At 32.9% G+C, this 25,356-nt stretch overlaps 1 protein-coding gene across 8 annotated transcripts in view; it reads right to left on the reverse strand.

Annotated features, from left to right (window-relative positions):
- LOC130898193 (kalirin) overlaps positions 1–25,356 on the reverse strand; it is a 372,700-nt gene that overhangs the window by 94,810 nt on the left and 252,534 nt on the right. For all 8 annotated transcript variants that reach the window (XR_009059842.1, XR_009059843.1, XR_009059844.1 and 5 more), the window contains one exon: positions 12,791–12,866. Coding sequence is in view for 4 of the 8 variants with exons in the window: in XM_057807288.1 (XP_057663271.1) it covers positions 12,791–12,866 (76 nt within the window). In the remaining 4 variants the exon portion in view is untranslated. The remainder of the gene's footprint in view (positions 1–12,790; positions 12,867–25,356) is intronic.

Genomic DNA, 25,356 nt, shown 5'->3' on the forward strand with positions numbered 1-25,356 from the left:
TTCTCATCTATCTCTATTTCTCAAATTGAGTCATTCCATTCCTTTCACAATATATAAAAATTAAAACATCTTCATACATTACAATAGAAAATGCTTCTATGAGAGATGTTTGGAAAATTTTTTACCAGTAGTAGCATTTGAAAACAACATATTGTAGAGAAATTTTGCTTAGACGGAAGTAGAGACAGAAGCCGCTATTCCATAAAATGATCGTTTCTAGATTGGCCAAGATGATTAGATAATTGGTCTCGCCTGGAAATAAATGATTGAATGTTAGTGGATAAAGTATATAAAATTCTCTGTCAAATTAAAGCTTTGTAGCGAAACGGTGTGGATCTCCCCAAACAAGCAGACAAGACAAAAATCATCACGGCATTGAAGAAATGATTCAAATTAATTTGGTAACTTTTCATGAAGTATCTTTAGAATTAGGAGTGAGCTATGGTAGCGTGTAGCATTTCGATTCTCTATTTTCTTTGTTCGAGTTGTAACCGTTCTTTGCTAACTCGTTGAAGTTTACGATGAGCGATACCGTGGATGTCGATAAGACGATCAACAGCAGTCGTGAAGTGAACATATTCGCTTTTGTTGGACCCATTTGTATTAACTGCTGATTTTCTTTATATTTGCTCATACTAAACTAGACAGGACTCATCTCCGGTGATTATAAAGCTTTTTCTAATTTCCGCTGTCGCTGTGAATACGCCACAAGTCCTTATCGTTGGCTTTACGCATTTGTTTATGAATGAAAACCTTTGGTACCATCAATGGAAGAATGTTCACAGGTTTGAACGCACGAATGGTACGGCGCCGGTTAAATGTAATCAGCGACCTCAAATGGTCGACGAGGGATGGTAGGAGATCGTTTTCGCACGTTAAAATACGCTAGTTTTTGACATGCACATCTGGGTAATGTCAGGCCTTAACAAATATTAAATTATTACGTTTTAAGGAAGTGTTTAAATTATTTTGAATAATATTTTAGAAGTCTTAATACCACTTGTCTCCACCAACTTTTAGCAGAGTGTCATGGGCACCGTGAAAGACCGGAGCTAAGTTCGAGAAGTTGTACAACCATATTTTTACATCATGCAAGATTCTACTTTTCAGAAAGTTAATGCCAAACCTCATGTTGCCTTAATGGATCAACACCACGTTAATCATGACACCAAGTAATGATTGGTTGCAGACATCATTCTCATCAGTCTAATCGTTCAATAAATAATAAGTATTCGATATATCTACAAAAGGTTGTATTGTTTCATTGGTAAATATATTTCTTTTTTGTAACGACCAAACATTAAAAAGCAGTTTTTATCAATTTTTCTCCAAATAAAACTTATTAAAAAGAAGAATATACTAATAATTCGGAAGATACTTCTAAAAATAGAAATAGAAACTATTAAATAGCAACCAATTATATATTTTGGCAATATTTCAAATCAAATCGAAAATAGTATCTCAGGAAACGTCATTAATAAAATATTATGTAGTAGTCAGATAGTTTCATTTTGCTTAAAAACTTACAAAAAAAAAAGAAATACAATAATTGAAATGGTTAGAATGTGAAAGTGCTAAAATTATTCATGGTTTCATTTGAGGAATGCTTGCAACCGTTTTGGAGCAGAAATTATTAGTGTTCGAACAATATGTTTCGGCGAAGTATCAAACCATAATTTTTTGACTTAGTCATTTATCAGACGAAACAAATAAATAATAAAAATTGGGCATTTAATCCAATGCCATGTGATATAGAGCTCGTTACCAGATATTTCGTTCCGATTTACTATCTAGATACCAACAAAAATCTCTGGGAGCTGTAAGTTGCAAATAGTAAAGTAAACAGTAACAGAGACGGATTTCCAAAATAAAATTTCGTATTTCTGTCATAATAAAAAAAAATATGGAAATATGGAATAATTTTTTATTACTGGCAAAAATATTTATTTAGGCATATTTCATAATTACTTTGTCTTCATTTAGTTTAATTTTTTCCTTTTAGTTGAAATATTATTCTGGATTTCAACTGATGCCACATGTGCTCACTCAGTCAGTGGATATTTTAGATGAACCGTGATCTGGATGGAGGACCACATTCTGTCCATAGTTATAATTTCGATATGGATAAATAGATTGAAGAAATTCTTTGAAACCATTTTAATTATTGTTTTAATGGCAATACTAGCAACTTCGTCAGTCACCACTTTACCCTTGTTCATACTTAAGGTTACAATAGTGTTTGATCAAATTTTATCCACACATATATCGATGATGAAACTCGAAATAAATGTAAATATACTGTGCAACGTATTTTTAATAATCTAAAGCTGATTTTCCAAGAAATGCATTTATAGTTTTAGTACAAAATCTAACGTCGAACAATTTTTTCAAGGGCCCAATTTCCTTGTCGAATTGCAATCACTTTGATACTATAATGGTGGCATAATATTACGAGTGATTGAATAGCCACACAACATGTTGAAATTAACCATAGCATTATAGACCTAAACAATCTAATCTGCTTGATCATTCTAGAAATAAAATCCCAATTTGAGAATATCGGTAAAAGTGCTAAAGATTATAATGTGAGAAGATGGAATTTTTATTTTTATTTACATCACTTGCGCTGCCAACCGGTTGAGCGCATCGCTCACCTCAATTAACAATGTCAGATATTTTGCACAAATTCGCAAATCGCACGCATCTATCTCGTTAATCCTCGAACCAAATATTACCATTCGATTGGTGTAGTTTTGGGTAGAGTTTGAGTAAGTTTTGTGATTTTTTTAAAGTAATTGTGTAAAAATAATCTTTTTAATTTATTTTCAGATAATCATTTCACAAATCATAGATCCTAAATTTCGGAAGAGTTTTGTTTCAAGAACAAATTCAAATTCCGAAAGAAGTGCTTGAAGATGAAGAGAGTGACGAAGATTGCGTTGAAAGCACGCTATATAATGAAATAAATTCAGAAATTTCTACGAATGAATTAGATGAGCTCAATTTTACTCGTTGGTCAGAGGATAGTCCAAATTATGTGGGAAAAACGGCAAAAATCTGTGGAAAGTTACCTGGCGTCAAACCGTATGCAAATAATGCTTATTCAGTCTATGAAACTTTGATAATAACTGATAGCATGATGAATGAAATTATTACATACACTAATGTTTATATAGAAAATATCCGTAATAACTACTCTCGCTCTCGAGATGTTTTGAATACTGATGTTGATGAAATCAAAGCCATGTTTGGTCTAATGTATATGGCAGGAATAGACAAATCTAAACTGATGGAACTGCTCCAGAATTTTTCATAATGGTCATGTGTAAAAAACACTTTTACGAGCCCTTTAATTCGATGACATAATAAGTAAGGAACGAAGGAAAAAATTGGGCAAGCTAGCACCCATGATACATATTCGAATTGTGGTGAAAATGGCACCATCGATGAGATTTTGGAGACGTTTTGTGGTAGATGCAGCCTCCGTCAATTCATACCAGTCTAGTAAATATGGTATTAAATTTTTTTCATTAGTGGATTAGTGATATATACCATAATGATGGAAATTTACGCTGGAAAGCAACCGAAGAGCACATTTAGAGTAGATAATGATTCATCAAGTGTAGTACGCCGTTTATGTCAACTAATCCATAACTCAGGACGAAACTTTGTTTGCGATAATTGGTTCACTTCAACGCCCTTTGCTATTAACCTATTAAGTATTACATACTGACTTTGGTTGGCACCCTTGGAAAGAATAAACGAGAAATTCCGCTATTGTTTGTAGCAAACAAAGAAAGGGGCATCTGCAGTGGTATATTCAGATTTGGACAAGAATGTCTGGTTTCATATGTTCCAAAATAAAAACAAAAACGTTTTACTTTTGTTAACTATGCACGAGGATGATGCCAGCGATGAAAACACCGGTGGTGCTTTCAAACCAAAAGTTATTGCATATTATAATGAATATAAAAGTGGATTTGATACGGTAGACCTACTGAAAAGTATTTATTCTGTATCCAGGATTACCTACAAACTGTCTTTTTCTCCGCTCTCAATATTGCGAGAATAAATTTGCTAAGTTTGCAAATGAAAACTATTCAGGGATAACTAGAAATATCAAGCATTAAATACTGCATTCATGTGTTCAATCTAATTTGGACTGACTTTGTTATTAGTGTTGATTCCACTCGATCACGCACCTTTTTCAAACTTCTTTGAAGAGTACATTAGAAAAATTGCCAACTGTGTTTAAATTTTTTGAATAAAATCATTGTACAAGTACCATACTATCAAAAATAGGAATTTTAGAACTACTTAAATTTAAGTAGCCTGCCGCATTCTGTACCACTTATTATTTTCGATTTTGAAGGTTTTTTTTATAAAAATCTATATATATTTCAAATATTTCCAAGTTGATATACTAAAATTGTTGTATTATATGGAGAATATGGAGAAATTTGCAGTAAGTAAACACACTCAAATACTATTAACAAACCGTTAAGCACTATGATTATTTCCCACTATCACTAGCACTACGACACATCCACGTCTACTGCAAGGTAAAGGGAGCAACAGATTTTTTGCTTTTTATTTCGGTTGAAAGGTTCGAGTCTGATGGCAAACTCAATTTCCTCTTGTATCTGCACTCTGAGTGATTCCAGAAAAATGTAAGTTGCAAGGATGATTACATTTAAGCACGCACTATCATGGCTTCATATAGAAAGTGTCTCATAAACAATATCGATTTCCTATGTTCACTTTCTTTATTAAATAATTTCCCCGATACACAATAAGGCTTTCCACTCGAATAGAGCTCTCTTTAAAGAGCAAGTATAATCCATCTAATGAATTGATCATATTTTGACAGGGCAAGGAGCTGTGTACACACCTCTATTCGACGTTTCGATGGAATCTCGGTTAATTTATTAAATAATTCGACAACTGTATGGTATCTTTAAAAGGTACAATAATCGGCGAGTGTTGGTAATAGGTTGGTTTTATGTTGTTTCCGTTTTAACCTCAATATCGTTCACAAATGGACAATCTGGGCTCGAGCGATCTTCAAGCGTCAAATCTCCACTATTAAAAACGATTAAACAAATGATGTACCGTTCTCTCATTAGCTGTATCTTCCCCTTCACATATAGTCCTTGTTGCTACAGCTGCTTAAGGCTTTTTAGAAAAAAGTACTACGTCGTCAATTAACAAAGAGATAATGAAGCAATTGTACTCTTATGAAGCACCCTCTGTACAAATCGCTTTATTAAAAAGGAAATATCCAGTTGTTTCATATGTATTTATTTTTCAGAAGCCATTATGCAGATGCAATTAAAATCAACCTATTTACTTATCATGTAACGTGGATTTAATTAATGTCAGAATAATAAACATTATCTTTCGACCTTGTTATTATTCCCTACTGCGATTTCATAGAAATTGAAAAACTCGTTCCTGCAAATTTATGCATCAAATGTATATATATAAACATAGTAAGCCAAATGTGGATATTAAATAATAAAAAAAATCATAACTGTAACTTTGTAATACTGAAAATCAGCGACTATGAAGAACTAACTTGATTAAGAATTCGAATACATCATCATTCTTGATAAAAACGTGAAAAGAAGCAGAACTGCTCTCGATTGATATCTTAAAATGTTGTTGTTTAATAAAATTGTTTAAAACAATAATATTTAAATTAAAAGATCTTACTGTTTCTGATATATGTCCGGCCAACTATCTTGGTGACCGCTGCACTGATCTTTTAATTTTCTACAGTTGCACAAATTTTGAAAAAACCGTCTCATTCTCGTCATATTTCACACGAAGAAACCAACATACCTAATTGTTGTGACAACTACTACTCAACATTGTCAGTCTCGATGCTAAAAATTTGTTCTTATCTAGAATAAACATCGTGATAAGATATATGACAAGTAATTTAAGGATTTGAAAAAATAAATATATAAACGTTATGATGTGTTTTGAATTGTGTAGGCTCTATAATATTTATCTCTACTGATTGTCTCGAGAACGAAAATCATAAGCAAGTTGAGCTAATATTCAATACTAATTTCATTTATCGATATTGTGTAGTTCGAGACGTTTAGTAAATTTTTACTAGCGATTTTTGGAAATACTCTACAGATATAACATTTTGTGAGAGGAATATTTGATAGAGGTTGAATTATTTTTGGACATTCTATTACTGAGAAAACTATGAGCGAAAATAGATTATTCATTTTTCGATTCGATGACTAAATTTTCAGAGAAGAACAAAAAAGTTGCAATCCTACTGCTGGTATTACTGAATTATTTATAGACTGGATGTAATACTACAATCTATCAAATGTTGGCAACAACGGAAAGAGGAAGATTCAAATTAAAAATATATAAGTCAAACAAATCTAGCAAATATGTGTCTCATTTATGCACCAACGAGATGCTTATATTTAAAGAGAATTATAGAAATAGCTAAGGAGCTGGCAACTATGCGACACGTCCACATCTGTCAAACAAAGAGTCTCTCTACTTCAGGTTTAGTTTAAGCCCGAAGCACGTTTGGTTTTTGTTTTGTGTATTTTTTTTCTAAGGAAATTGTTCAAGTGATAAGTGATGTCTTGAAAATGACTGAATCATTCAACTATCAACGTGTTGTGGTTTATTTTTTATTGAAATTTGACGAAAACCCTTCAAAAATTGCAGTTGGTGTCTGAAGAGAAAAAAAATAACGTAAATCAAAAAGACACGATTAACTTGAAGGAGCTGCAAGATGTTACACATGGACATAAATACACGAAAGATTTGCGCAGTTATGGTGTTAAGAGGTCCTCACCAATGAATAAAAAGACATGCGAAAAGCGATCTGCAAAGATTTGTTGTGGCACAAGCGTCAGGAAATCAGCAGTAAATGTCCAAGTTGCAACTAAATACAACGTTGATCGTTGTTTATTCGATATCCACGAAATCGCTTATTGTTTGTTCGTGCGAGGCAAAAAGAGAGTTGCAGAAAAAGAAAGTCTAAACAGAAGATACTACCAGAAGTCTTACCCAACCGAAACAGACTTGTCGACTACTCTACATTTGTTTTCACAAAATACTTTGGTATCTTAGGTACCCAGAAAAAATTTGTTATTCTTACACACAGACAATAAATACGTTGATGTGTACACCCTGTACTCATCTTCCAATAGAAAAATACTTCAATGGCTACTTTTTTCACACTTTGCTTAATATTTGTGCTTCAAGTAGACAAGTCATTTATGAATCTTCTGAGGCGTTTGAATGTTTATAAAGTAAATCTAGAACTTGGGCTGAATTTGACTATTATTCGATAATTTGAAAACCACTGTATAACGCTTGATGAGAGAAGATAAAATCCCACTTTCCTATGATGTCGAAACACCAGGAAATGAAGATATTATTTAATTCCATGAGTTGAATAACTCGAATCACAACTTTGTAAAAAGCTATTTATTAAGCAAAAAATATAATTATCTGACTGCTGTACTCGTTGGATTTCAACACTATTAAGAATACATTATACGTGTATATAATTATGATATTATATATAATTAATTTATGGTTTTTAGAGCCATAAGTTAACGGAACTTCAAGTGTATAAAGGACATAAAGAATCGCTTAACTACGACGTTGGTTGCCGTCAGGGAACGGTCAGTTTATAATAAATAATTAATAAATACAATAGTAACTAAAAGTTAAGTAGGTAGATTGATGATTCTTCACAGTCACATTAATATAAGACAAAAATTAGGTAATCCGAGACGATACGTTAATGGAGCATAACTTAATATATGGTTAACAGATCCTAATAGTTTTCATCAGGAATGGTGAGATAATTTACGACAAAAAGATGAAGAATGGTTTGTGACTCGTGTAAAAAGCCTTTTTTCTTCTTCTTATCATATATTTTATGTTAATCCATATCTACTCGTATGTTATTACATTAGTAACTCACCTCAAATTATCTTTATCTTTTACTAATGTAGAAACAATATCTGTAATTTTGCTAATAAATTTCATTGTATTTATCTACATACGGTTCAAACAATGATCGAAGTAGAATGATTGCATCTGTCCCATGTAAAAATATCCATGTGAATGTAATTACTTGAAAAAAAAACATTAAGGTCAGAGTTTTTCGTCAACCCACGACCTATTTAGTGTAAATGGTTATTTATACTTACATTCCGTGAAGTATACAAGATTTTTTCTGCTTCCCACAGAACTTATTCTTGGATTATTATTATTTAAATATATTTAAATCGATATTTTTGCATGTTTTCTGTCTATAGCATTATAAGCATTGTTATTTTATTATTAACGTTAAACTGACAGTTTATAATCAAAATTTGAGAGAAATTGAAATTATTGATTAGTATAACAGCCAAAATAGTCAACCCTCCTGCCAGAAAAATCGATGGAGAGGTATGAATCAACGTATCTCTACTTCTAGAAATTGTGATAAACAAAGACTGCTACCTCAAATTCAGAAATCGTGCTTTTGGCGTTCTCTCAGGAAAAATCTACTGTATTTAAGTCTCCATCAAGTTTATGGTATGAATATTCCATGCCTAATCCCACCCTTTCCATAGAGAAAAACATATATATTTCCAAATATCCTAAACTTCAAGAATTTTCAAAAAGAACCATGAAACATTGTTGATAAAATAAAAAATTGTTACAATTTGTAGACAAAAGCTGGTAAATACTAAAAAACAAAAATGAAAATAATTAAACATACAAATAAAATAAAATTTCAATATAGAGAAAAAAACTACAATGAGTAATAAAATTAAAAGTAATAGTAATAATTAATAATAATAATAATATATAAGTCCATAGTAAAAAATAAGTCGTTTAAAGAGCAGAATGCAGTAAATAAACATTCCAGTAAATATGCCCTCAAATTATTGCGAAAAGATGATATCGATTTTATTTCAATTGGCAAGTGATTATGCATTTTTTTGCATTGTAAAATATTGAGCTGAATGTAGTGCAGATAGGTAAAGGTGGTGCTCCACGTTCCTAAGTGGATGGATAGCCGTGCAACGACCTTTCTGGAATTGGGGAAGCGTGCTTACGAATTAGGCAAACGGATTCAAAGGTGAATAAGGAAGGTAGAATCAGAATTTTTAATCTTTTAAAGAAGTCCCTGCAGTGAGTCCTGCTTTTTAGTCCGAATAAATATCTAATAGTAGTTTAAAGTTTAAAGATTCGCTCAAATTGAGTCGCACCTCACGTAACCAAGAAGTGAAGGGCATATCGGAAATGCGACTCAATAAGGGCATAATAGACTGTTAAGGAGGTGGATAAGTTCAGTTCTTTGGAAACTGATCTCAGCGCACAACTGGAGGAACATAATTTTTTAGATAAGGCGGCAATATGTGAATCAGATTTCAACAAATTGTCCACAACAAGCTCTAAGATTCCACGACGTCAGTGATGGTGTTTTTAACCCTCCGTCTGCAACGTGCGGTCTCTCACACCGATCTGTAAAATTATTCTGAAGTGAACAAAGGCACATGCGTGTATCAAGTTGCCCGTCTAGGTATTCCTTAAGCTTCAGTCTACACATAGATTTCTTAACGTTACTCAGTTTTTCGATTTTTCAGACCGAGGTTACAGTTTGCGCGCGACTTTTAGGTAAGACCAAAAATTTATTAATTCTGAATAGGTTATAATTAGTAGTATTTTTCGATAGAATTTACGAATATGACATACGAGGAAACTCCCTTTAGGCGGCGATGAGAGTTTCTAAGACGATGAGACAGAGCAGCAACTTGAAAACAAGGATTCAGAACAAGACATCGATAATGAAGATGCCGGAAATTTGGTGAATGATTGTCAGGAATGGGTTACAACTGTGAACGAACAACTCGTAGATGGCCACATGTTGTTTGTTTTTTATGAACTTTTGAATGTGGTAGGTATTAATTCATGCATAGTATTTAAGAGAAACAACCAGACATCAATTCGACGCCGAAAATTTTTAAAGCAGTTAGGATATGAGCTTGTTCAGGATCATATTTCATGAAGATCTACAAATACTTCCACTTCCACGTACAATTCGATTGCGCCTTCAGGAAATATGTGAAAAAGCTGAAAATATTACTGCAAACCAAAATCAAATTTATGGCCGATGTCTGCTATGTTCGTCCAAGAAAAATAGAAAAACCAGGTACAAAATGCCTAAAATGTAGCCGGTTTCTTTGCTTAGAACACCTCGATGGAATTTGTCATGACTGTTATACAGGGGAAGATACCGATGAGTACTTCCAGTTATGAATGTTAGTCTAAATGTACTTATATGAATAAAATATTTTCTGTTTAGTTTGTACATTAAATTAATCCTCCTAGAAGTTTTTCAACTGAAAAATATTATTTTGTTTTATGCATGCCCATTATCAAATATAATGCTGTTCTATGGTATGGTCACTAGATATGATCCTATGAAATGCCGTGAGATCAGAGTTGCTCCAAGAGAAACTAGTATCGTCTGCAAAAAGACATTTTTTACCACTGATGTCTACATAGGCGATGCCGTTTATAAACAGAAGAAACAAAATAGGGCCTAGTACTAAGCCTTTGGGCACTCCACTTTCTATTGGCTTGCAAAATGAAATTATTATATCAACCCTTACAAGCTGACTTCTGTTGGTAAGGTATGACTTAAGCCATGCGAGAGGTGTGAATAAGAATAAGTTTTATATGGCATACATAATTACTACCAAGGGTGGTAAATTGATTCACAACACGTCGTCAAGTTTACTTCCAACCCTTCGTCAACGGCATCCTTGTTCTTTACAAGCTGTTGACAATAAAAGGAGGAGAAAAAATACTTCACATCCCTAGTTAGGAATTATAAAAAGTTGAAGAAATATGGCACAAAGTAAGTACAATTGTCTGTCAAGGCCTATCAATACTGGCAATGAGATTTTTATGTGTAATTTGACAACTGGAGATTACTATCAGATGTATGTGCAAGTAATTGACATACTTATTAGTGTTCAAAAATTTGAATAGCAGCAAACAAATTGTAAACGCAACACGGATTTATTTTGTGATTACTGCCTTACTACCCAGATTTAACTCCAAAGTATGACCATCACTTCGAACAGTGTCACGAAAAAACAGTTATTTAATAACTTTTGTGATGATTTCAGTGGTGCTAAGTGGAAAAATTGTATCATACAATAAAATGCGACGAAGTAGAACCGTTCAAAGGCGCAATAATGAACTTGGTCGTCGATTCAGAAAGAGAGTAATAATTTATTATAAAAAGATAATTTTATATCCATATATTAGTACAAAAAGTCGAATATTCAAATTGGTTTTCTAATATGGTTTATATCTGCATTTGTTTACGCAATATACACTTTATATCTCATTATTATACGGCTTTTGTCCAGAAACTTACTCTTTCTGACACAGATCTGGGCATAATTTTGTTCTGGAGATTTTGGTATATTGTTCGATATAATTCGAAACATCTATGATTCTTTTTTCACAATTTCGAAATATTCACATGCCAATTCCGATCTTTAGTTAGTTAAAAAATTCGTAGTCGTAAATTTTTATTTTTATTTGCTTACAAAATGTTTAAGTAAGAAATCCATCCCTGGAAACTTATCGAACATTAAAGGACAAATTCCTACGCCGCTAATAATAATGGAATATCGCAGAAGGTCATCACCAATTTGATTGTAAATAGAGCATGCGGTGGCATGTCACCATCCTATTTGGTTTCAGACCGACACGAACGGAGAAAATAATGGCCGTACATTATCTCTCTAGTTAGTTATTAGAAAGCTACAGGTAGTTGGCATTTTAATTGGAATATGAGGAAAACAGTGGCATAACAAAGGCAATATGTTTTACGGCGAAGGAGGAAAATGATAATAAAGTTAAATCCGGAATAATAAAATTTCTAAATGGGTTTTGTTGCCCAAATGAATGTCTTTGCTACCTGTTACAGGTATAGAGGGAATGACGATAAGTATTCAAAGTTATTGAGGAAGTTTTATAATAAAATCAGTTGAGACAAAGATTTTAGACGCATAATAAGTAAAGATAGCACTACTTTGTTATTGTTTAGTTTTTTATGAAGCCAAGTTTACGTTTACGTTAAAACAACTTATAAAAATAACACTAAGGGAAAACTCATATGCACCTACGAATGATTTGCACGGTTTGAAAATGGATGCTCATCAACGAATCGATGAAAATGTTGAGAAAATCCGAGATTTTGTGCTCACAGATCATCGAGCGACAATTTATCAATTATCAGTGAGTAGTGGATTATTCTTGAGCTAGAGGATTTTCAGAGAAGATTTGAGAATGACAAGGGTTGGTGCGAAGTTTGTTTTTCAAGCTCTGTTTGACAATCAGAAATAAGATCGAGTTGGAACAGCTTGCAGCTGATTCAGATTTTCTATCAGAGGTCATTCCTTGTGTTGAGTCATGGTGTTATGGTTATTATCCAGATTATCCCCTTCAATCAAAAGTTTCAAATATTTTCAGCTTTCACAGGTAATGTCATTTCGATCTAGTTCATTTTAAACCTCTACAGGTTATCTGATCATCTTGCTAGACGTTTGTGTCTACTATTGAGAACATCCCGAATCCTGGAAATAGTAGCTGTTATTCTTCTATACTGTTTTATAATAGTGTCGAGTATTTTGGATCTTGGGGTTATACCTAGTATTGATCTTCCCATAGCTTTCTGAGGTTGCAATATTAATCAGCAGAAAATATATGAACTTACCCGCTAAAACCTCTTCGTTTAATTACAGGTGATGATGTATTGACTGCACTAGACGTGTCATTTTGTACTGTTGACTCTGAAACAAAAAATAAATAAATTTATTACCTATTTCAGTTATTTTTTGAATTTATTTTATTTTTATATTTTTATCTTTGATGAAATATAGGAATCAATTTTCATCACAAGTAATTTCCCGATGTTTTTTCTTCTAGAATCATATTTCCATCAAAGTATGATACTTGGAACTAATGCACTTAAATAATAAAATACCACCATGCTCTGCCTCAAAATATAAAAATTGATTTGGAAAGTTTCTGCAAGTCTTGGAATTTTTTTTATCATATATGAAGAAACATCGAGTAAACATTTAATACTTTTCAAGTATTTGTAAATAACTTACATACACTTTTTGAGATGACAGTCATGCATGTGTTTCGTATGTAGATGGAATACTGACAAGACCAATCGAAGCTCTCACCGAACACTAAGATAAACGCTACTATGTGACAAATTGCTGACTAATATTTCGGAGAGGAATGAAGCCTTTGGTTTTTTCATAGTATCCAAAATTCTTGCTGTATGAGGAGGTGCAATAACAAATTATTTTCTTTTTTAAAATGCTGTAGCTTTTTGCAATTACACTCTTTAACTTATCAAGTAATAATGCGTGATACACACACATAGTACGGTGAAGACAATCCCATGACTGTCCCAAAAAAGGTGGCCATTAGTACCTCGGCCGATGAGTACGTTTTAACTTTTTCGTAGAAGTTTGCCGTTTGCAATCAATGTCTGTTTTTTCGTTTTAGTAGTGTAGTTGTGGAGGATCCAAGTTTCATCTACAGTTATGAATCGACCTCATTTTGCTGAAACCAAGTCAATACATCCTGAAAAAGTTTGACTGCGCTTTAGGGCCAGAGTGGGCAAACGCGGCACGCAATGCGCATCAGCATGCATAATTATTCATCAGTATATGGCAAATTCGTTCTCTTTTTATACCACTAGCATCTTCTATCTCTCTAATCCTAATCTCAGAGTCATCCATTACTATTTAAAGAATATTTTCTTTAATATCGCCGGTTGTCGCCATTTCTGATCACCCTGAACTCTCGTCGTCAAACAAGATTATACGGCCAAGTTTTTCACGGTCATAATGATCGCGCAGAATCTCCTTAAACAGTGTCTAACTCCTCTTTCATTAGTGTAGGCTTATTGTCTTTCAAAAACAAATATTTAACGACAGATAAATATTCAATTTTCTCCATTTTCACTTTTAGAATTGTCAAACAAAAACTACGCATCCAAAATGACTGAAATTTTAATGTATGTCCCTACTTATATACGTTCGAACTACTTAAGGTTGGGATCAGAAAGTTTTCAGATAGCCCTCGTAACATAGGAATGGCTGTTGGAAGGCATCTGGACTTCACTTTTGAAGTAATGGTTAAGTGAAATCTTTTTTATGGTGGCCGATCACCACAAGGGTTTATTTCAGTCAGCAAGACAGACCACTTCTTGGTCTTTTCTAAATTGTCTAAATCTAAAAGTCTGGCGTTAATAATTTGCTCTCTTCAAAGAACATGTGTTGGGAAGATTTAACCTACAATCTACAGATTATGGCGCATTTAGTCGTTTGAAATAAAACATCACAAACCAATTTTTTTAGTCGATGCTTACACGTGTGTAGGCTATGGAGTTAAATAAGTTTAGCTGCTTGTGTAAATATATTTTAAAGAGCTAATTTCCTAAAATTTGAATAACGTGTTGTACCTGAGAAGCGATATGTGCACTGTAATATCAAATATATCGAAATAAATATAATAAATATATACAAATGAAAATGGATGAAATATCTATGAATATTGAAATTAAGATATTAATTGAGCAATAAATAGCATCTACTCTTAAAGAATTCACTTGATATACGTTATTAGTAAGTGGTCAATAACAAAAAAAGAACATACTGTATCCGTCGTCACTTAGTCAAGTTAATTCTCGAGAGACTTCATCTTTAAGCGAGTTTTATGAATAATGTATACGTATGTACTTTTGAAGATCGACAAATATTCTCTTTTCTGTTAACATATACGCACATTCCATGAGTTTACTTTGTAAGTGTCACATATAATGCAAAATATGTGGAGAATGAAATATGTTCTGAAGTTATCTAATTCATATCAACACTGTACCAAAGACAAAATGCTGAATTATACTTATTTATTGAATAATTATAAACTGTGTTACCTCAAATATATGGGTGATTCCGTTCTAACTGTGATTTTTTGTATTCAAAATTTCAAGATTTTAAAATTTAACTTTTCTAACTTTTTTATGCATATTATTCATCTATTTTACTGTAAAAATAAAACTCTTAGAGGAATTTACTACAACTTCAAAGTATCACGAGCAAGACACAAATGTCGGATTTTGAGTTCCACGGTACTGACTCATTTATCCACGGTACTGACATGGTAACTTAAGATATTAAACAACAAGTGCATCAATTTTCCTCAGTTTGATCATAAACATTAGAATTTATAAGGTAATTAGTTTAAATCATTTGTTACGACAAAAAAAATTAATAATTTATCGGTAAATTCTAGGAATGGACATGACACGGTACTGACATTCAAGTGATGTAGTATAAGTTTTCTTTAAGTGGCAAGTTATATTGTATAAAAATAATGTTTAAATATCTTAAGAATTATTCAATTAACACAAAATTTTTATTAATTGATTATTAATTAATGACTAGTACAAAAAAACAATACAGGACATTGAATATCACAGTTATAATGGAATCACCCATATAGCGTCTCCACTATAAACCACGTATTTTATGGACGTTTCACACATATGACTTAAGTTGAATCACATTACTAATTAAAGTTCAAAACTCTAGATGGATACTAGATATTTGACACAAAACAGCATAATTTAATGTTGGTTTATATCGTGCCTATTCTCTTGATCATATTTTTACAATTATTACAATATTTTTATCTTTAAAAGATTACAACTAAAAAATTTCCAAATAAATTTTTTTTCATAACAGTTACTGCATCTTGAATATAGACCATTTGAGAAATATTTTTGTGGTAGCAATATAAATTACCTTTAAATAATTCAAATTACGCGCCATTAATAAAATTCAAATTTACCAGTACTTTATTAAAGATGTCATATAAGTAGTTCAGGTTTAGACGCCCACTAGACATCGATTTGGGTGGAACAAACAACATCTAAATATAGATGATTTGCGGTGAAAATTATTATTTAAAAAATGATTTTCGTATCAATTGTAGTTTTTGTTTATCATTTGTCTATTCGGGCCAATTAAGTTCTATTTCATGTCCCGGTCTACGATTTCCTATCCACCTATAAAAGAAAGTTACCTAAAAGAAACCGTATCTAAAGGTGAATATGGATCTCTCAATGTCTTTTTTTAGTCTTACTTTAATACAAATCCACAAGTTTATCAAGTTTGCATTTAGCTGTATGTTTGGCAATGTACGACACAATCGAAAAATTGAGAAACGCAAATAGTAACAACTAACCCAAGCAAAAAGTCAAACAGGCAACACCGGCCGACTTATGGTATTTCAGCAAGCCGCATATCGTTGATTTATACTATTAGATATGCCGTAGAGGAAATGGGGATTTAGTATCCCTAACCATGGATCCTTTGGGCATATTCGACACTCGACAAAGTTTTGTTCAAAACTGCGATGCACAGCATTTCACAACTTTTTCTTAAATCAATGGAATCTACACCAGTCAAAAATGTAGATAACAAAGTACAGGGGTTATCTGAAACGTTTTAGAACTAACAAAGGAACAAGACTTGTTTTCATTTCTATTTTTAACATATCTATATACTTGATCGAATGATGAAACCAGAGAGAAGGTACAGTTTGATTTGGCTTAGATCTAGATGTCTTTTAGATTTAGTTATATCAAAGAAATTCTCTAGTAGTGATGCAGGTTGAAATTGAATGTTTCTTCCATAACACCACATGATAAAACCAGAGAGAAGGTACAATTTGATTTTGCTTAGATCCAAATTCCTTCTGGATCTAGTTATATCAAAGATTTTTTCTGGGAGTGATGCCGACGTGTAGTGCTTCTCTTTCCATAACACCAAAGAGAGGCACCAAATAATTCTTGCCAACTTTTTTCTCAAAAAAGGCGATGGAAAAACTTTTTTGTTTTTTTGTCATTCTATGGAGCAGGTGCACCGTTAGTAATCCACAGTCTTGACAAGTATCATCTACAGGCCAGAGATATTTTCATTCGAATGCGCTTCTATGCAAACACGGTACCCAACGTGCGGATAGTTTATGCATGCGAAGTGTTCAGATTATATACGGCAAATGCATTTTTTTCACATGCTGATAGCCTCGATTATCTCTCCAACCTTAATCTGGCGGTCGTCCAGTACCATTTGTGAACTTTTTCGATGATATCGCTAGTTATCTTTTTTCATATGTAAAAAAAAGCACATAAGGGTAAACCCTTTTTCACCCGAATATTTCGAGTAAAAAAGGTGGAGATAGATGTGGATATAGATCGTAAACATTTGTGAGTTGTAGTGTTCGGGAAAGACGTGCCCTGGTAGCTGATTCCACAGGCATTCACTTCTTCAAAGAGAGGAGTCCCGATAAATTGACGTTCTGGGCGCCTGCAGGCGAACTCAGTGGTCATGAGCCTGAGCCACATCTACATTTCGCGTAGATCTTGCAAATACTGCTCTATGTGGGAATATGTTGGACATCTCGGAAGAGCCTCTGCCGTGGTAATATCGGTAAAACAGTCAGGTCAGCGACTCTTTTATGATTTGAGCTGTCCAAGTTTCTGGTCATGCTGGGTCGCTTAAAATCGGATTCTCTATTGAGTCAAGCATCTTCAGGGTATACTTGGGAGCTGAGCTCCAAAGGTGCGAGCAATATTTCAAAGATAGACGATTCTGGGCCTTGTAGAGGAATAGCAGCTGTTGCGGATTATTTGCTCCAAGTTTTTGTGAAAAAGCCTAATTTGGTGACGTGATTTCGCCAGGACATATTCCTCCCAACCTGGACACCCAGCAAGCTAATTGGTGGTGGTTGCTGTCTACGGATTTGGGTATTAGCCGAGTTTATGGGAGTGGCTGATTGGAACGACGACACCAGTTTGCTATCGTCTATATATCGCGGATTTGGTCGTTTCGGACGCTTGTCGTCAGTGAAGCTAATACGGCTTCGTTTGAATTCAAATGCCAAAAATTTCATAAACGTGAATCGTGTTAATTTTTGCCTTTTAAAAACAAATATAAAATGACAGTTCGATACTCGTTTTAGCAGGAAAATCTTCACAAATACTCATTTATACGATTGTGAAATAGAGATTAAACGTCCGAAATTTGATGATAATCTCTCAACGCATGCGCAAATACTCGTATATTGTACAACTTATATTGATAATTGTTGAGGCTGGAAAATTTTCAAACGACCCTTGTATACAGTTTCAATGAGCGTAATGTATGTAAAACTTCAAACATTAAAAGCCGAAATTCAACTCCACGATTCTTGAAGTGAAGAGTAAATAATAAATAAATAAATAGTGATATCATAAATGCTTCAACTGGATTTAGTATAAAATGAGAAAAGGAGCCAAAACCTCAATTTTTTCAAATATATATTTCAAAATGCTGATGAAATGGAGCAATCCTGACCCTGAAGTCGGATTATAAGCAAACAAATTACTTCGGAAACGACCTTTCACTTTCCAAGAACAAAACAATGTTGATCGGTGTAATTAATTAATTGAAAAGCCTGTAGCATGTTGAGTGACACGACATATCCTAGTGTCAATACTTCCTACTTATCAAATGAAAAATCATTATTAATGGTTTCGTGAGAAAGTTTAGCTGTGTCACTGGGTGCAACACATGAAATTATACAAAACTAAATTAACTATATTCTTAAGTGCGACAAGAGGTAATAAAATTCATGTAAACACGCGGACGCATTCACTGAAAAAAAGTGGAAAGAAAACATTGAGGAAAAATTAAGAATATAAACCAGTTATATCTAGTTATATATATATATATAAAAGAAAAACAAAATAAAAATATATAAAATATTAATAAGACCAGTGATTGCGTACTCCTTGGAAACAATAGAAGAAAAAGACCTGAAGAGAATCGAGAGAAAAATACTGAGAACTATATTGGCATTACATATTACAGGAGAAGGAGAGAGAAAATTGAAGAAAAATAAAGAAATAGGAATAGTAGACTGGAAAGCCAAATACAAAAACAGAATAGAATAGAGAAAGCTGACAAATGAAGCTAGGACCAACAAAAAACTATTACAAAAGAACAAGGTAGTAATCCACCCCAATAAATGGATATGTAAGCGCTCCAAGCGCCAGCGATAATCCAAGGGATTAAACAGCATGATGATGATGATGAAACAACAAAGGGAAGATGGGAAGATTAATTTAGTAATACTTACCTACTATTGAACATTTTGAATAGATCTGAGTTATATAAGTTGGAAGTAATTGATTGTGTTTTCTATCTTATTTTATGCAAACAAGGTTATAAGCTGAATTTTTGTTTTAATATTAATATTAAACTATTAAACAGATTATTTATGTGAGTTCCCTCAATCTTTAAGATAGAATTAAGTTTCTTTAGTGAAGTGTGCTCTCTTGGTGTCACACTAACTAGATACAAAGCTCAACTGGAAAACCCGGATCTATAGGGGGATTCGGAAAGTCATAAAGTTCGAGAAGAAATTACCATTTTTTGGGCTTGCAGAAAAACCTCAAAACGTGTAACATTCTAAGTGTGGGGCACCACGAATCTTAATGTAGAAAATCTAGCGGTAAAAAATGCGATTAGGCTACAATCTCAAGGAAAGTAGCGGAGTATTGGCGGCTATCCTTGAGGACAGTAACATCGAAGAGGTTTTAATCTTAGGATCATTTAAGACAGATGAATAAGTAGCTGCCAATACAGTAAGTCATGATACATTGGATATTATGCTTGAGTTTCAAAAACATCCACATAATTCTGGATGACAAGCACTTTTGCCACACATCAATTTTACGAATATTAAAGGAGAATAAAATGCCTTCCTATAAAACTCAATCAACTCAGAAGCTCATGGAAGAAGATTTCGATAGATAACCTTTCTTTTGTGAAAAAGTTATGGGAATGTATGTGATCCAATTTACCCTACACCGGTCATATGAAGGATAAATTTCATCATATCCTGATAAAATTAATGTTTCGGCAGGAATTGTTGAAAATAATATCGTAGATCCCTTTTTCATTAATAGCGACTTGAACGGAGATAAATATTTAGAACTGCTCCAAAATAATGTCTTGCCAGCTTTGACAAACTTATATCCTGATCCATTAAACCACCAACGCCCTATTAGCAAATCAATGTCAGGTAGTATCTGAACCAAACTTTTCCCAATCTGTGGATAGAGAGGTGCGGATCGGCCAACACGTTCTCCTGACCTGAAGCCATTAGACGTCTTGTTGTAGGGATATGTCAGAAGTACTGAATACGAAGCCCTCAACTCAAATGACTTTAAAAACGAATCACGTAAGTCAGTCATGACTGAGATGTTGAGTAACGTTGGAAGACATTATATACAGGATTACAATGATGTCAAGACGTTCGCGGCGAGCATTTTGAGCATCTCCTAAATTGACTTTGATGTTATTTTGTTTCTAGTTTTTGTAATTATTTTGAAAACACTTAATTCCGATACAGTTGGAGTTAGATATAGGATATTGTACATGAGTTATGCCCAGAATTTTCCAGAAAATAAACAATATACAGGAGGTTGATTTAAAATAAGAAAGTTGGTATTGGCCATTGTTACACCCTGTATAATTTTTGCGCATTTGAAAATACAAATCGACGTGTCCAAGCGTTTCCCAACACACCCTCATTTACTTATTAACTAATTTATTTCATTTGGCCGTTCCACACCGTATAACATTATACCTTGATGGTAACTATACATTTTAGTTCTCGTGACCAAAATGAGGATTTGAATTTAAATAGTTTCCCGTGAACCATATCCTTCGTAACAGGGAAATCAATGCCAGTTAGCCCATCCCCACGAAAAAAATCAAGCGGGCGCCGTTGTCTCAGGCACGTGAAAATAAATTAAACGAATGGAAAGAATGTAGGCTGAATCTTGACCTAGGTCACTGTAACTTGCTAGCATATGGTTTTTATTATACCATTATTTATGATCATGTGTATGTAAATTTTTTTTGTCTTCGGTAAAAGTGAAATTATTTTATTATTATTACACAAAGTGAAATCGCTTTCATTAAATAAAATAATCATAATTTTAAGTTATCAATTGGCCACGGAACGAAAACCAGCCAATAAATTTGATAAAATGTAAATTTAAGATGTCACACAAACTTATGGTTTAGGTCAAGGGTCGGCAGCCTTTCGAGCTGAAATTTAGAAAATTTCCCAGTTTTTAAAAAGCTCCTAAAAATTTTCGTTTCGATATTAAAGACTTTCTTCACATATATTTGTTATTTGAATTAAAATAAACGGCTTCAACAATAAAATAATAATTATTAAAAAATATTTCTATATCTTTAGACTCCTTAGACTTTTTTCTATGGTTTCCTTGATATTTTGTCTTGATTTTAGCCCTCTTCTGATTGTCATGTCATATTATGTCTTTTGAAATTTTTATTTAATCTGCCTAATAACTCAAGTTTCTAGCACTAAATTTGTATTTGTTAGTTGGTTTTACTTTTTATCATATACATGCTTGCCCTAAATATCGTAAACACTTCATATGCCAACTTCTTCACCTCACAGTAGGATTCTATACGACTATTCCGAGCGCTGGATATGAGGGTCTCAATTCGCGAAATTTCTTTTAGAGCTGCGTGTTGTGCATCTTAATTTGCCAAACTCTTGATTTTCAAATCTAGCAACTTGTTTGAAGCGTTGCTCTATAAATTCCAAACGGTTGGATGTTGACGCGAAAGTACTCTAAAGCACCAGAATCAAGCGTATCGACAAACAAAATCGGAAAATAATTACATCAACACTCAATAGTTCAAATTTATCCGGTAACGGTCTTGCAGTTAACGATTATAAAAAAAGAATCTCTGATAAATTGAGTACTTGAAATTTATTCTCTTATTTTTGGAATTATGAGTTTTTTCTTATGAAATTGGAGAGCCGGAAGATTACACCAACAGAGTCTCGCGAGGCTTGAGAATAACTGGTTTAGGTAAATGATATTTAAACTAATGACATTTATTTAAAATCAATTAATTACCATTTAGCAGTTGGGTAAAATAGTTTCAGACCAACAGTCGAGTATTTCAGTATCAAATTAATTTGTAACGTACACAGAATACTTTAAAACGACTCTATAAAAAAATAAAAATATTCATGACGAAGTGGCTCATAATGAGTACCATAAGTTATACAGAGTTAATGATTAATGTCGAGTGGTTAATAAAACTTGGAGAATAGTTGAGCAGCCAGAGAAGAAACCTTAAATTCAAATAAAAAAAACGCAAATATTTCTTCTTTTCTTAAGCGATTTTTTTGTTTAAATTGGACTTAAAAAGGTAAAGGTGTACACCGAGCAACAGTCACCTAAATGGCAAAATATATAGTGACTCAAATTATGGAAAAATGCCATATTTGGATACAATTCCCTACAGAGAATGATATACATGTATTTACAGTAGGTATAAAACTCTAGATAGCAATTTCCTTGTGTAATATGCGCTTTAGATCGGACCCCGATAAGAATTTAAAAACAACTGAACATGAAAATTAATACTGTTATAGAAAAGACTTCCATTTACAAGTAATATGAAATAAAACAGAAGGATTTACTTTGATAGAGTTTCAGAGTCTGTCCATGAGAATTAAATACTATTTTTATTCAATCAGTTAGTTTCAAAATAAAAAATGGCAAATACATTCAATAAGTTCCGAAGATTGACAAAGAAATTTCGGCTTGAGAGACCTTTTTATTCTGTGGCAGAATTCTACAATTTACCATAGACTCAATAGACTGGCATAATTCAATTTAGTATGAAGTAAGATATTATATAATATAAAATTAATTAGTTTTGTCCATAAAATTGTAAAATTTTCTAATGACAATAAAACTTATCTCTCTCGCTCTCTACATACGAGACAGGCTTGACGGATGACATTGACATTATCCCAATGTGATTCTTCTTTTAGTTTCTATCATTTTCTTGATGACATCTGTCAAATTTTGGATTAATCTAACAGATAGATTAATTTTAATCATCATATAAAGAAAATTATTGGTGGGTAAATATGGAAAAAAAAAGAATTTCGATTAATAAACATTATTTTTGACGCGGAAAAACAATTAGAGAGAAGTAAAAACTGCGCATGGACATTCTTCGTCTCACGAAATGATTTGTAATCGATTTTCTCCTTGTAAAACTGACCATATGAACATCGATGATACTGAATGTCTGAGACCTTCATTTAATTTAACTACTTTAGAAATGGTTGACAAAAATCCGTGCCCTTGTACTTGGCCATCGTCGACAAAAAGTATGTGTGTGTGTGTGTGTGTGTGTGTGTGTGTGTGTGTGTGTGTGTGTGTATGTGTGTGTGTGTGTGTGTGTGTGAGAGAGAGAGAGAGAGAGAGCTAATGAAGTAGATATTTCAACAGAATGCTGAAAAGGATATCCGGTAGACACCTACCTCGACTGCTTACTGCTGATCAAAATCTCGCCCGAATTATAAATTGAAAAGATTCGTTGGGGAACGTGCTCCAAGTGATTTTTTCCATGGATATGTCACAGATGGTGAAAGCTGTTTAGAACATTATAACTCAAAAACAAAAATATAGACTTCCGTGAAAAATTGATTGAAAGGTTGAAAATATGTAAAAATGGAAGAAGATAAAAACTGGAGCAGCTCAAATACTAGAATAAAGAAATGAGGAAAAAGTGAATATATTTGATAGGTGAAATTAAATCTTAAATTTTAGATAAAACATCTAAACGCCGCGTTCTGAAAATATTAAACGATACCTAAATCAGTGGATTTATAAATAATTATTATGAATCGAACACAAAGCATGTTATCTGTTATTAACAAAACGTAGAATGATTTTTATCTCAGAAAATATTTGTTTTCGGTCAAAGTAGACGAAGAAGATGCCCCTACAAAAAATGAATTGGTTTTGAAGATCGGTATTGATGTAAACGCGGGAATCTAACGGAACAAATAGAGTCACTGGAGGTAGTCTCTAGACCAAAATTAATGCAACTCTTTAGATACAGAAGCATGGACAAATGAAAGGGGGTTCTAGGTTCAGAGTTAGTTGAAGCTGATTAAAAATAGAATTTTATATTTAATTTAATGTGAAAAACTACTTGTGTTCGAAATTTCATTTAGATACATTTAGCAATTCTTACGTGATTGAATAATAAACATATAATATTTGGATTTATCAATGTGTTAACCAGTATTAAACTCCAAGGACTTTATCCTGACACTATTTCTGTTCGGGTTTACCAATTTTTCGCTTGAAATGAATCCGTTTTAATGGGGTTATTTTCATTTGATAAGTCTTCAGCGGTTTTATCGATGATATACACCAAAATGTGTCAGTATTTGAACTTCACGCTACGTTAATCAACCGTGAGTTGTTTGTCTATGCAATCATGTATTGTGTGTTGGAGGTTTTCTCTCGTCGCTTTGGTTCAGTTCAGTTCATGTTAATTTTAAAAATAACTGTGCCGCCTGTACCACCGGATGAATTTGCGATGTTTCACATTACATTTGGTAGAGATAAATAAAACAGAATTCATAATGAAATTCCACCGTGCCCGGATTATATAGAGCTTTTAATTATTATTGACATGATGTTGTTTTAATGTAAACTATAATTCAATGAATTAACTTCATATTGTTTCATTTTTAAATTGACATATTTGTTCTTTTGTTGCGATGAAATGGATGTTCTCTAACCAATTGAATCCATTATACCTACACTTTGTAATATACCCGTTAAATTTTTAATGCATTAACCGTATTAGATTCAATTTAAAAAAAAATATTCCAAGTTCATTCGTTTAGCATATGAAACAACTTCACGTAAGTAAATGCTAGTGGTGATTCGTAGTAACGAATTGTAAAATTTTTCAAAATTCCATGGTGATATAATGGATTGCTACACAAAACAATCTGAATCACCAGGCACTATTTTACGTTTAAAAATGTTTTGAACAATTTAAACAGATTAAACAACTCCAGTAACTACACCATGTTGAGAGACTGTTCATTAAAATACGATATGCTTTGGGACTTACTAATTCACCTAATTCAATCAGAAACATTTCGCATATTACAGAAGTATCGCTGTCATCATGTCCGCGGAGAGCCAATTCAAATGCTCCACAAAATTTAATAAAGTTGATAATTTTTTACGATATACTAGGATGGTCCCAGAAGTACCTGGCCTAAACTAGAGATGGTGGTAGTTGCTTGAAGAATATCACTGTATTAGAA

This window comes from Diorhabda carinulata, chromosome 9 (assembly GCF_026250575.1).
Source record: "Diorhabda carinulata isolate Delta chromosome 9, icDioCari1.1, whole genome shotgun sequence".
In the NCBI taxonomy this organism is placed as follows: domain Eukaryota; kingdom Metazoa; phylum Arthropoda; class Insecta; order Coleoptera; family Chrysomelidae; genus Diorhabda; species Diorhabda carinulata.